The following is a 14,952-nucleotide window of genomic DNA, read 5'->3' on the forward strand; positions in this document are numbered from 1 at the left end:
TAGCGCCATTAATGTACATAGCGCTTCACAGTAGTAATACATGTGGTAATCAAATAAATAACAGAGCATGGGAATAAGTGCTTTAGACATAAAAGTAGCATTAAGGAAGAGGAGTCCCTGCCCCGAGGAGCTTACAGTCTAATTGGTAGGTAGGGAGAACGTACAGAGACAGTAGGAGGGAATTCTGGTAAGTGTGTCTGCAGGGGGCCAAGTATTATGTATAGTGTTCAGAATATCCACAGTGCTATTCATATGCTTCTTTAAGCAAGTGTGTCTTAAGGTGGGTCTTAAAGGTGGATAGAGAGGGTGCTAGTCGGGTACTGAGGGGAAGGGCATTCCAGAGGTGTGGGGCAGTCAGTGAAAAAGGTTTGACGGGAGAGGGCTTTAGATACAAAGGGGGTAGAAAGAAGACATCCTTGAGCAGAACGCAAGAGTCTGGATGGTGCATAACGAGAAATTAGAGCTGAGATGTAAGGAGGGGCAGAAGAGTGTAAAGCTTTAAAAGTGAGGAGAAGAATGGAGTGTGAGATGCGGGATTTGATCGGAAGCCAGGAGAGGGATTTCATGAGGGGAGATGCTGAGACAGATCAAGGAAAGAGTAGAGTGATTCTGGCAGCAGCGTTTAGGATAGATTGTAGGAGAGACAGGTGAGAGGCAGGAAGGCCGGACAGCAGGAGGTTACAGTAATCAAGACACGAGAGAATGAGGGCCTGAGTCAGAGTTTTAGCAGTCGAGCAACAGAGGAAAGGGTGTATCTTTGTTATATTGCGGAGGAAAAAGCGACAGGTTTTAGAAATGTTATGAATGTGAGGGGCAAATGTGAGAGAGGAGTCGAGTGTGACCCCCTAGGCAGTGTGCTTGGGCTACTGGGTGAATGATCGTAGTTCCAGCAGTAATGTGGAAGGAGGTAGTAGGGCAAGGTTTGGGAGGAAGTATGAGGAGCTCTGTTTTAGCCATGTTGAGTTTAAGGCGGCGGAGGGCCATCCAGGATGATATAGCAGAGAGACATTCAGAAACTTTGGTTTGTACAGCAGGTGTAAGGTCGGGTGTTGAAAAGTATATTTGTGTGTCGTCAGCATAGAGGTGATAATTAAACCCAATAGATTTATTAGGTCACCTAGAGAGGGTGTGTGAAAAGAGAAGAGGTCCCAGGACAGAGCCCTGGGGTACCCCCACAGAGAGATCAGTAGAGGAGGAGGAGGTGTTAGCAGGAGAGACACTGAAAGTACGATGGGAGAGGTAGGATGAGATCCAGGATAGAGCTTTGTTCCGAATACCAAGAGTATGGAGAATGTAAAGGAGAAGAGGGTGGTCCACGGTGTCAAATGCTGCAGAGAGGTCGAGTAATATGAGCAGAGTGTAATGACCTCTGTCTTTGGCAGCATGGAGGTCGTCAGTTATTTTAGTGAGGGCTGTTTCCGTGCGGAAGCCAGATTGTAGAGGGTCTAGGAGAGAATAGGTGTTGAGAAAATGGAGCAAGCGAGAGAATACAAGTCGTTCAAGGAGTTTAGAGGCAAAAGCAGGAGGGAGACAGGTCGATAGTTAGAAAGACAGGTAGGGTCAAGGTTGCTGTTTTTGAGTAATGGTATGACTGTTGCATGTTTCAAGGAGGGTGCGTCACTCTGCTTGCGGCTCCACGACGTATAAAACGTATAGAATGGAAGAGAAAAAGGGGAGGGCCACAGTAAGGAAAACAGCACAAAAAATTATACACACTTCTTCATTAAGAGAGGGAGGGGGGAGGGGGGGGGAGTATCTTGAGCAGACGTCACCCGGAGCCACTGCACCGCACATCCCCAGAGTGCGAGCCGTGTCCCGCGGGATATCAGGAGGCATTTCCTCACCTACAACTCACCCAATCACATACAGAGGAGGAGACATCTGCTCAAGATACTAGAGATTTGATGCGAGTGTGTCTCGACCCAAAAAGTGTGATTCCATTATCTCTCCTCCCTCTTCTCCCCCCCTCCCTCCCCCCTCCCCTCTTAATGAAGAAGTGTCTATAATTTTTTGTGCTGTTTTCCTTACTGTGGCCCTCCCCTTTTTCTCTTCCATTCTATACGTTTTATACGTCGTGGAGCCGCAAGCCGAGTGACGCGCCCGAGGACATTTCACCCTTTTTCTACCCAGATTCATACATAGGTTGGTGAATCACCTCTGAAAGACTCAGGCAGCGGAACTGCATTGTGGAAAGGACTGAAGCTACACATCGAATAGTAGGCTAATTTTTTCTGGCGCAAATTTTCCCTTTTTTTCTAATCATTTTATGTTTCAAGGAGGATGGAAAGATTCCAGAGCAGAGGGAGGAGTTCAAAAATGTGTGTGAGCGTAGGGATTATAGTAGGAGCAAGAGGTTTTAGGAGATGGGAGGGAATGGGGTCAAGAGGGCAAGTGGTAGAGGGAGAAGAGGCGATCAACAGCGACACATCCTCCTCTGAGACAATGGAAAAAGAGTCGAGGAAGGCAGGAGGAGAGTTAGGAAGAGGTGTAGGATGGGAGGAAGAAACAGAGGGGATGTTCTGACATATGGATTCCGCCTTTTCCTTAAAATAGTCAGCAAACTCCTGAGCGGAGATGGAGGAAGGAGAGGCAGCTGAGGGTGGTTTGAGTAGAGTATCAAAGACAGAGAACAGTCGGCATGGGTTAGACTTGTGCATGTTGATTATTGAAGAAAAGTAGGCTTGTTTAGCTTGCGAGAGGGCAGAGTTGAGACAGGATAGCATAAATTTGTAGTGAAGGAAGTCTGCGAGAGTATGAGATTTCTCCAGAGGCGTTCAGAGGAACGAGTGGAGGAACGCAGCATGCGCGTGTGGGGAATTTAGCCAAGGTCTAGGGTTAGAAGGGCGAGTGCGGCAGAGAGAAAGCGGGGCATGTAGATCAAGAGGAGGACGACAAAGCAGAGTTGTAGTTCCTGACCAGGTTGTCAGGGTCTGTAGCAGAGCCGAGAGAGGAGAGGGAGGAGCGTAAAGTGGACTCAAAGTCAGGTAAGTGAATAGAGCGCAGGTTTCTGCAGAACCGGGGGGTAGATGGAGGTGGAGAAAGGGAGAAGCGAGAGAGAGAATGAGATGAAGATGAGGTGATGGTCAGAGAGAGGAAATGGAGAAATCGGAGAGAGAGAAGTTTTGAGTGAAAACCAGGTCTAAGTAGTGGCCATCCTTGTGGGTGCTGTCTGCAGTCCACTGTTGAAGGCCAAAAGAAGAGGTTAGAGAGAGAAAGCGGGAAGCCCAAGGGAGAGAGGGGTCATCAATGTGCCAATTGAAGTCCCCAAGGAGAACAGGGGAGTCTGAGGAGAGAAAGAAAGAGAGCCAGGATTCAAAGTGAGAGAGAGGCAGAAGGGGGATGAGTAGAGATAGGTGGGCGATAGATGACCGCCACATGGACATGGAGAGGAGAGAAGATCTTTACAGTGTGAGCCTCAAAGGAGGGAAAAGCAAGAGATGGAGGAATAGGAAGGGTTCGGTAACGGCAGAGAGAGGAGAGCAGGAGCCCCACGCCTCCACCCCTGCCATCAGGGCGCGGAGTGTGGGAGAAGGAAAGGCCACCATTGGAGAGGGCAGCTTCCAGAGCAGAGTCAGACTGAGTGAGCCAGATCTCAGTTATAGCAAATAGGAGCAGAGAGAGAGAAAAAAGTCATGTACAGAGAGGAACTTGTTAGAAAGGGAGCGAGCATTCCAAAGGGCACAGGAGAAAGGGAGAGAGGAGGGAGGGTGGCAGGGGATGGGTATGAGATTGGAGGGGTTGACACCAGAAGGAGTAGAGGTTTCAATTGGCAGGCGAGGACGAGCGCATGTAGGAATATGGCAGGGACCAGGATTGGGAGAGATACCCCCAGAAGCAAGGAGGAGAAGCATGAATAGAAAGAGAATGTGTGAGGATGATTTGTAGGGATGTGCTTTATTGCTGGGGATATAGCTGTGTGATGTCAGAAGGCGCAGGTAAGAAAGGAGTTCATGTGAACAGAGAAGTGGTGAAGGAAGGAGAGATGGAGATATATGAATAGAGTTAGAGACATACGGAGGCTGGTAAAAAGAAGTGCATAATTTGAGAAGTGAAGTCACAGCAAATATAAATGGTAAAGGCAGCATCACAGCAGTAATGATGCAGTCTGGTATTGATGATATCCTCCTTTCCAGCGTAGTTCAAATGCAGGAATCAGGGCCAGATGGGGGTGTCCACTTCCTCACTTCTTTTAAACTTCAGTTGTTCAGTAGTCCTGCCACTTATAATGGGTCACTTGGACATGGGCTGCAGGCAGCATAAGGCTGTTCTATCTGGGTTTATATGGGCCTAAAAAAGTCACCTGACAGTTTGGTTCTGTCTGCTTAATTAGCACATCTGAGGCACATTCAAACAGATGGTTTTCTACACAGGATGTTCCCTGCCTAGGTGTCAACGTTTAATTCAATTAAGAGTTGAAGCAGACAGGATTCAGATATGGGATATTACCTGAGGAGAGGAGATGATTTTGTTAGGGTAAGGGGTCCTTCCTTTTAAACTTCAGTTGCTCAGTAGTCCTGCCACTTATAATGGGCCACTTGGACATGGGCTGCAATCACAATGCTGCTGGGTGACGTCACAGAATAGCGCTGCCGCCTTGCAGCACTTGGTATAATCCAGGCCTAAAGGTTACCACGGGCACACCAGAAAATCATGATTTTTAAAAAAAATTTACAAAAAAAAGGACCAGGACATGCTCCGAGGGCAGGATGCTAACATTATTGGAGTTAAACTCTGGATTCTTGGGGGATTGCTGCTTTAAATGGGGATTGGAATTTAAAGTAGGAAAATACCTAGTCAAATACATATATTTATCTCTGATTTTTATTTGCAGCAGAAGGGTGGGTTTTTTTTTCAGGCAAGTTCATCCATCCCAATAATAAATTATATAAAAAAAAGATTAGATGTGAGGGTGCCCTCTGCTTTTAGGAAATGATTTGAAGCCCTTTGTCTCAAAACGAGCCAGCAAAGTACTGCGCATCGGGACTCCCGCTATGCAGCGAGGTGCGGCGCAACTCGCGTTGTGCAGCGTGTACACGTTGATCAGAGTTGGGCTAACCTGTCTGGATACGTCACCCCGTCTAGCAGATAAAGATTATCTTTCAAAAGATCAAACCAAAAATTAGCTTTTGGTTCATAAATTTTTACTTTCTGGAGTGGCCCACAACTTCCAAGTTATTTTTCGTGCGTGTATTAAAACTCATTCAGTGCCACAGTGTTTTGCATCCCCCTCTGGCGCTGAAGCCATTACATTACTTCTATCCGATTTCCATAAATCCATTCATCCACATACGTTTCTGTTCTGGGTCACCGTGTCGCTCTGTGACGCATCCTGACTTCATATTACATGGATGTTTCACCATCCCTGACAATTGCGCCGGCACCTTTTGATTGCACAGAAGGGTTAATCGGGATTTTGTGCCGTAGATAAAAATAAACCTGGACAATTTTTTAATCCCCTCTCGCCGTAAAATTAAATGGAGTGTCCCCTCCGTGCCAGCTTCTGTATGATATTTTTTCCCCGCCGACCTTAAAATGCAAATGTTAAGATTACGTTTTTCTAAGCGAGACTTGAGGATTAATTTTCAGGTTATTCTAACAGCGTTGGTACAGTAGATTTTGTTTACTTTTTATTTTTTTAATTTTTTTTAATTGTCATCTACTTATAATGAAGCATGGAAAGTTTACAGCTGTGAGAACAAGACCGTGTCATGCACAAGACATACACCGGATCTGCGTAATCTATTGAACAAGCTGCGTGTACAAAGGAAATTGTGGCCATTGATAGATAAATTGATGAAAACCACATTAGCTGTTGTGTACAACTATTCTATATTTTTAACAAACTGATTAACACACACATTCCCAGCAAGCTCAAACCCCAACACCCACCACATCATATCATATATATATATATATTTGTCAAAAAGAGTGCTACAGAGTGTGGCAAATCTATACAAGAGGGGGGTGCCCAATACTACATCCAATTGACAAAACATATATGGTAATAAGTATAAAGTTAAATACTTAAATAATAATATTTTCTTGGTTATTTAGTTAAAACCTTTGGCCAAAGCGTCATAAGCCTGCACACCCCTCCTCACCTTTTTAACTTGGGAGGTTATAGCATTTTGCTGAATGGACAGGACCTGCATTAATTTGGTTATACCTTGACGTTGGTATGCAGGCTTATGACGCTTTGGCCAAAGGGTTTAACTAAATAACCAAGAAAATATTATTCTTGAAATATTTTTAACAATTAGTTAAAATGTTCACGCCTGTCTTAGGGGAAATTGCCATCTTTTGTGGGATTAACCCCTTAGTTGCAGCAGCAATGTAATGATTCACATGGTGTGAGCAGGGAGGTTGTCTGCCTGGGTGGAAGCCGCCATTTTTCTCGCCATCCTGAGTTACTGATCACATGAAAACAGCATTACGAACGCAGGGGGTGGCCAGCCAATAATACCAACTTCAAAAATCTCCCAGCTCCCAAAAACTGAACTTAAAAAGGATCCACGTTTAACAGGGACCAGTCTACACTCCTTTTTGCTACCTTGTCAGGATACTGGCCTTTCTCTTGTAGCGAATGGATTGAATGAATGTAGTGCTTGCTTCTGCATCATTATTTCCCCCTCTAATATGCACTTCATGCTGGTATCAATGTTGCATCATATTTGGTTCTTTTTTCCCCCTGTTGAGGTAGAGCAGCTGGGCTGGCAACTCTCCCTGGCCTCCTCAACTTATTGAACATGTTAGATTGTAAGCTCTTGAGGGCAGCATGTCTCTTGATTTTATGTGGTCATTCATATACCTGTTACACTTGTTCCCAGTGTCTGTAATTTTATATACCTGCATTGTCATGTTGTAAAGCGCTGCATACACTGTTGGTCGCTATATAAATAAAATGATACATATAATCTTGTATCTATCCCATGCAAACGCATTCAGTGATGTCTCAAGTCATCAACTCTGTGCTGATCTTCCCTTAAAATACAGAATTACTGTACATGTTCTTTCCAATCACCGGTAAATTCACAACATATTACAAATTAATCTGTTCCACGTATTATATTTTTTCTAAACAAAAAATGTGCGGGGTTATTACAGGAACGTGCAGGATCTGGGTAACACCGCCAAAGTTTGAAGGCAGTTTGTGTTAAAAATAAAGAAAAAAATCTATGTAGATATTCATGTAAAATATATTTGTGACTCGTGTGTCATGGATGGAGGAGGAGCAGGTAGCCGCAGTTACTTGGGTAGATCTGGAAAAGAGGCAGACATTTAGATTCTTAAGGCCGTGATTATATAGAAAAACGCGGCCAGCGCGCCTGGAAATAATAAAAAAAAAAAAAGCTGCGCTTATACCTGTTGCGGCGTGGAACTGCAGGGCGGATTTCTCCTGGCGCGATCCTCAGATTTTGTTCTTGGCTGGCGTCGCCGCGTTACGTGAGCGGTTCCAGCCAATGAGGGTGTACCTCTCACGGCCACGCCTCCCTGTCTCCACTTTGCCATTTCCCTGGTATAATCAAGATGCCGCTCGGCGGCAGCGCAAGGGTGACGTCACCGGATCACGCTGCCGCTCAGTCGCATCTGGTATAATCGAGTCCTAAGAGACGGAGGCATCATATCAGAATTATAAGGAATGTAACAAAAGTTGCAAATGGGCAATCAAATTAGCAAAGATGGATAATGAAAAAAGAATTGCAATAGAAAGTAAAATCAACCCTAAAAAGTTATTTAAGTACCTTAATAACAAACAAAAATTATAAAGGAAAATATAGGACCATTTCAGTGTGAGATGGGCAGGCAGATTATTGGAGATATGGAAAAAGCAGAAGTATTAAACAAATTCTTTGCCTCTGTATTTACCAGGGAAGAATCAATTGCAATAGTAGTGCCGCAGCAGGAAGCCACACCCTCTATATTAACAAACAATTGGTTAACTGAGGAAGAAGTTCATAGGCGGCTTGATAAAATGAAAGTAAATAAGGCACCTGGCCCCGATGGCATACATCCAAGAGTTTTCAAGGAGCAAAGTTCAGTAATAGCCAAACCATTACATTTAATATTCAAGGACTCCATTTCCACAGGCTCAGTACCACAAGATTGGCGTAATGCAGACGTGGTGCCTATATTTAGAAAGGAAGCTAGATCACAACCGGGGAATTACAGACCTGTAGGCCTGACATCAATAGTGGGGAAGCTACTTGAAGGTTTAGTACGGGATAATATTCAGGAATGCCTATGAGAAAACAAAATTATTAGTAATAGTCAGCATGGATTTATGAAGGTAGATCATGCCAAACTAACACTTTTTTCTTTGAGGAGATAAGTAGGAATTTAGACCAGGGTAATGCAGTTGATGTAGTCTACTTAGATTTTTGCAAAGGCTTTTGATACGGTTCCACACAAGGTTAGTGTACACAATAAAGCAGATGGCACCAGTAAAAATATTTGCACCTGGATTGAAAACTGGTTGAAGGATAGACAACAGAATTGCCGAAAATTGAACTTTTTCAGGTTGGGCTAAAGTTGTTAGTGAAATGCCTCAAGGATCGGTACTGGGACCCTTGCTTTTTAACTTGTTTATTAATTACCTTGAGGTTGGCATTGAGAGAAGTCGCCATCTTTTCTGATGACACTAAATTGTTTAAGGAAGTAGAATCAGAACAGGATGTCATTTCTCACCAGAAGGACTTGGATAGACTGGAAACTTAGGCAGATAAATGTCAGATGAGGCTTAATACAGATAAATGTAAGGTTATGTATTTGGGAAACAAGAATAAACAAGCAACTTACAAATTAAATGGGGATACATTAGGGAGTCCTTGATGGAGAAGGATTTAGGAGTGCTAGTAGACAACAGGCTTGGCAATAGTGCCCAATGTCATGCAGTAGCTGCAAAGGTTCTTATCTTGCATTAAATGAGCAATGGGTGGAAGGGAAGTAAACCTACTTATGCCCCTTTTATAAAGATTTAGTAAGACCACACCTTGAATATGGAGTACAATTTTGGGCACCTTTCCGTCGAAAAGACATAATGGAACTAGAAAAAATGCAGAGAAGAGCCGCCAAGTTAATGAAGGGGATGGGAAATCTGATTTATGAGGAGAGACTAGCTAAATTTAGATTTGTTTACATTAGAAAGGAGGCGCAGTGGGAAAAATATTTCCCAGGAATTGTAGTTGACCTCTTAGTCGAAGGGTTAACTCGTGTTAGGAAAATTATAATTTCTGAGTGGAGAGAGATGCAATATAAGATACTGCATAGGGCCTATTATGCTTTTGATATTTATTATAAGGGGATGGAGAAATCTAAATATAAAGTGCCCCAAGTGCTCCCAGGAAAGAGCAGATTTAAAATGCTGTTTATGGAATTGTCTGATTATGATTTTTGGGATAAAGTTCTGCAGTATATTCAAGAAGTTATTGGGGTAACTACAATAAGGGCCCTTAGCCTTGCGTTTTGGGATTATGGAACGTTGGAAAGAGGTTAATGTAAGGAACAATGTCCCTAGGCTGGGAGCAAGGAAAACAGTGATGGTGAAATGGATAAAGCCTTAACCCCCCACGTTAGATATTTTAAACGATTATTTGAATAAATTGATGGACAAATTAGAAGCTGAGACGAATGTATAATAAATAAAAAAAGGGGGAAAAGTTTATTAGTACTATGTCACAACAAGATAGGGATTTAATCATACAGATATTTGAGCAAACCTCTAGGGGTCTCCACAGACTGATTTGCGATTAGTCACAGATAATTTCACCCTTGAGTAAATATGATAGTATAGGTTGGGGGAGATAGTAAATGGGGAATTTTATGCCAGATTCTGTTGGGTGTGGATTCTGTTGGTGTGTGGATTCTGTTGGTGTGTGGTGATAGCATTTTCAAAGATAAGATCAAAGCTATCGGTTTTTATTATTATTATGTTAATGTGTTGAGTTTTGAAATTAGAAGTATGATGAGCATTACTAAAAAATATATTCGGGGACAATACAAGGAGCCTTCAAAAGTACTATTCATCCCAAGCACAGTACAAACGACACAGGGTCATCCCTTAAGGCTGCACCAATAGTGCCGTCGATGGCGACGGCGACACGACGGGTGAGGTCACCCGTCGCCACCGGCAAAAGTTATATTTTGTCTGGCGTCGTCATCGCGTTTTTCCGGCCATTTGATTGGTTTAAGGGCCGTCACATGAGGTGACAGCCCTGGAAAAATCTGAATTTTCCGGCTACCAGTTTTCGTGATGTCGCTCCATCGCATTGTCGCTGTTTCACACACTATAAGCGCACGCGGCGGCAATGCATTTGTTTTCGGGCGACGTCGCCGGCACTATAAGTGCGATCTTAGGTTGAAGGAAAGGAGATTTCACCAGCACCAAAGGAAAGGGTTCTTTACAGTAAGGGCAGTTAACATGTGGAATTCATTACCCATGAAGACTGTGATGGCAGATACAATAAATTGGACATCTTTTTAGAAAGCAAAGGTATACAGGAATATACCAAATAAGTAAACATGGGAAGATGTTGATCCTGGGAGTAATCTGATCGTTGTCTTCCAGGTAAGGGGAGCGCTGCAGATCTCAGATCTTCCGCGTACGTCACGCTGACGTCGCTTCCTGTAACGGCTCGAGTAAGGGCGGAAGAAGCTACTATGGGTGCTCGGCTTCTGCAGTCTGCCAGGACCCTCCGTGTCTGAACTCAGTGGTTCCCAAAGCGTCAGATTCTACGCGTTTCGCTATGGCTTCTTCTGGAATCATGTTGCTTATCATATGCTTGCTTTATATAGCTAGTACCTCATAGTTAATCAAAAACACGTGTCCCCACATAAATCTTTTATTAACCACTTGACTGCTCAGTACATAGCAGCCAGGTGCAAAGACATGCAGATATTAAGCATAATTACTTTCACTAAAATAATACTAATACATACACAATCTAAGTCTAATTGACCCTTATTAAACATAAAGTAACATTACAATATTATCAAAAAATATAACAATATTTTATTTAAAATCTAGAAAAAGTCTAAAGTCTTGACTTTAAAACATTTGTGGGGGCACATGTGTTTTTGATTAACTATGAGGTACTAGCTATATAAAGCAAGCATATGAGATAAGCAACATGATTCCAGAAGAAGCCATAGCGAAACGCGTAGAATCTGACGCTTTGGGAACCATTGAGTGCAGACACGGAGGGTCCTGGCAGACTGCAAAAGCCGAGCATCCATAGTAGCTTCTTCCGCCCTTACTCGAGCCGTCACAGGAAGTACGCGGAAGCGCACGAGATAGCAGTAGCAGACGGCGTACACCCCATGTGTACCAGTGGTTCTCTCCATTGTACGGTTACACATTTGAAAATGTGAGTGGATAATATGTTTTAATAGATGTAATAGACCTAATTTCTACATACTTTACCATTGTGCGTTCTCTTTCTTTCTTATCCCAATCCCTGGGAGGGAGGCAATAGGCATTACCATACACACAGCTTACCATTCAAGATCCAACATCCACATACAGCCATCGGCCAGAGACTCCTTGCAAAGGGCTCCTATCAGAGAGAGATGAGTCTCTGATATGCCTTCTATTTTCAGAAGAAATATGTGAGTGGGACTGACACATTATTGTTTTGGATACACTTTGACTTTATTGTCTGAACCGTTATATTTTTCTTGCTTCTCCACATATCACATCTGAGATCTGCAGCGCTCCCCTTACCTGGAAGACAACGCTTTGTATTTCGGACCTGGACAGTCCACTCTAAGGCCTTGGCCATGTTTGGCGCTTGCTGGCAGAAGCGTGCTGACGCGCGCTCCCGCTCAGCACTGAGCCCCTACAGTCGCAATTAGAGCGGCTTTAGTAGGGGCTCACCTGCGCTTCCGCGCGCTTGCGGAAGCGCAGGTCTTATGGGAATTTAAAATTCCCCCGCTTGCCGGCGAGACAGGCCGGTCACGTGAGCGGTTCGCCCAATGAGGGCGAACCAGCTCCGTGACGTCATTGGCCCGCCCCCGGCCAGTGACGCGCCCGCCCCCTGACGGTCTGTCCCCCTTCTGCCCCGATCCGTGTGTGTGTGTGTGTGTGTGTGTGTTTGTGTGTGTGTGTGTGTGTATGCATGTATATTGCCATGCTCAGTAGCACTCCTCTGTGACACTCTTATATATATGTTGTGGTTATTTTGGGGGTTCAATAGGAGCTTGTTAGGTGTCCAGTATGTTTTACAATTCTTGTTCAGCTAGTCTTGGCAGTTTGGAGGGTGGCAACCTCCTACCTAATTGAAACTCACCCCCTCCCACATTTAAATGGTTAAGGGCTCACTCCATAGCATCTTCCACTCAGGGGAACTGGCTTGCTTGCAGTACGGTTGTGACAACTCTAATACAGAGTGCTTTTCCTGGTAATGTACAGGTTAATAAAAGCTGCAATCAGACTTAGAACTTTACAACTAATATTGACAGATTTACTATAAATCATTCTTCCTGTTATTACACAGGTTATTAAGAATTTATATTAGCGTTAGGGACCCCTGAAATGTGGTCTGCCGTGCCGTTGGCTCAGGGGCTTACAACAATTTTGGCCAAAAATGTCAAACAAAAAGACCATTTTACTTAATAGTTATTTATACATATATATTTAGGCACTGTACCGTGTATGATCTTCACTGGATGTGCTAAAACTGAGCTCTGTCTGTGTTTTATGTTGTGTGTGTGTGTGCCTTTGTGTGTGCGTGCGTGCATTGTGTGTGCGTGTATGCATGTGTATGCGTGTGTGTGTGTGTATGTGTATGCATGTGCGCGTGCGTACGTGAATATATTTATCAAAGTTGCACAATGTTAATAAATAATTTATTCTCACATGTCTTTTTTTTAATTTTTAAAATATGATATAATACACACACACACACACACACACACACACACGTACGTACGTTCCCCAGTGACACACACACACACACACACACTGACAGCTACCAAGTGACACACACACACAGTGATAACCGCCTCCCAAGCGCGCTTGCTGTCTCCTCTGTCAGGACAGCAAAAAGCTCCTGGTAGAGTGAGCGGCAGCAAGCGAGAGCGAGCAGCAGCACCTAAGCGCTTACTATGTCCCAGGCCTAAGAGTGTAGAGCTGCTGCATTATATTTATTTGTTCACTATAGTCACAGTCTGTTCACATTGTGGTGGTAGATATTGTCACTTTATTTTTTAGATTTATTTCACTTATGTGTAAGGTGAATCGCATCTGTAGACACTTGTCACTTTCACTGCACTAGAAGCGCCCGGTACCATCTTCTTCTGTTAGTAATCTGATCGACAATATTTGGAGTCGGGAAGGAATTTCCCCCCCTATGAGATCATTAGATGATATTTCACTGGGGTTTTTTGTTTGCCGTCCTCTGGATCAATATACTGTAAGTGCAAATATAGGATAACGTATCTGTCTAAATTTAGCACAGGTTGAACTTGATGGACTTGTGTCTCTTTTTAACCTCATCTACTATGTAACTATGTAAAATACACAATAGTGGGTAGTGTGTAATCAGTCATTTGAGTTTTTTGCTGTAAGCATTTAAGATTGTCTCTCTGTCTGTCTGTCTCTGTCTGTCTGTCTGTCTGTCTTTCTGTCTGTCTGTCTGTCTGTCTGTCTTTCTGTCTGTCTGTCTGTCTGTCTCTGTCTGTCTGTCTGTCTGTCTCTGTCTGTCTGTCTGTCTGTCTCTGTCTTAACTGTCGCGTAATTTTTGTTTCCACAGCCCATTTTATGGAGAATACTTTTTCTTTGAGATCCCTCGCACATTCCAGCAGCTGTCCTTTTACATGTATGATAAGAGTGTCTTGCAGCGAGACCTGCGGATAGGTGAGCAACATATCACTGGCTTATTTCCTCTTACTGCCTCTCTATCCTACCTGATTAAACCTGATACCTGCAGAACTGCTACATTTCCGTGCATTTCATTTGCAGTGACTAAGCATCTTTGGTGACTTACAGAAAACGGCTTTTAAAGCTGCAGAATAAATTCTATTGATCAGACTGCCACATACAAAGTCATACCAGCTTTTCTTAGCTCTGTTTGTGTAACTTCTTTTCTGTTGGAGGTAGAGGGACGCCAAAACATAATGTTGTAGGGTAAAAATGAACGAAGAGGTAATGGTTTCCTACTGCTGCAGCTACCCCAATGTTGCAGTGAGCAGGCGAAGGTGTTGAAGCATGTTTAAGAGAAGCATGTTTCGCTGAACACAGCGGTTTTGACCTCTACCAAACCTGAATTTTGGTCAAGTTTAATGGGGATGGGGAAGAGATTTGTGGGTTAAAAGAAAAGCAGCTTTCAAACAGACTTTGTGTGTGTGTGTGTGTGTGTATTGCAAACAACCTCTAGGTCAGCTGGGGCTGTGAGGGGTTAACCGCTGTCCTGCTATAAATGGGACTTGCCACTCTAACACAGGGGTGGGCAACTCCAGTTGTCAAGGGCCAACAGGCCAGGTTTTTAGGATATCCCAGCTTCAGTGCAGTCTAAGATTGAGCCACCTGTGCTGAAGCTGGGATATCATGAAAACCTGACCTGTTGGTGGCCAATACAGGTCACTTTTGCATCACCATATTTCAGTGCAGGTTACTTTGCGGTGACATGACACTGATTCCTGTTAATGCCCCTAACCGTTGTGGTAGCGCTTTTTTTGCTTTAATTTTTGTCAGTGTGATTTTTGTGCCGTCTAAATTATTTCAGAGTGCCTTTTTATTGCTGATCTGTATTAAAAGACCAAAACGGCAGTGATTTGATTTGCCACCCTCCTAGAACTCAGTTAACCTTATTCAAGCAGCAGCCTGCACTGTATGCCATGGATTTTTTTATTTATTTTTCTTTATAAGATCTCTCTTGCATTTTCCAACACTTTTTATTTCTAACGTCTGACGCTCTGTTCACGAAATATAAGCGTTGAAATATGAATTGCCCAGGA

The 14,952-nt window shown here is 43.6% G+C and overlaps 1 protein-coding gene across 1 annotated transcript in view; it reads left to right on the plus strand.

Moving 5' to 3' along the window:
* RASA2 (RAS p21 protein activator 2) overlaps positions 1-14,952 on the plus strand; it is a 92,361-nt gene that overhangs the window by 24,521 nt on the left and 52,888 nt on the right. The window contains exon 3 of the mRNA XM_075570220.1: positions 13,749-13,852. Within this exon, the coding sequence (XP_075426335.1) occupies positions 13,749-13,852 (104 nt within the window). The remainder of the gene's footprint in view (positions 1-13,748; positions 13,853-14,952) is intronic.

This window comes from Ascaphus truei, chromosome 14 (assembly GCF_040206685.1).
Source record: "Ascaphus truei isolate aAscTru1 chromosome 14, aAscTru1.hap1, whole genome shotgun sequence".
Classification (NCBI taxonomy): Eukaryota; Metazoa; Chordata; class Amphibia; order Anura; family Ascaphidae; genus Ascaphus; species Ascaphus truei.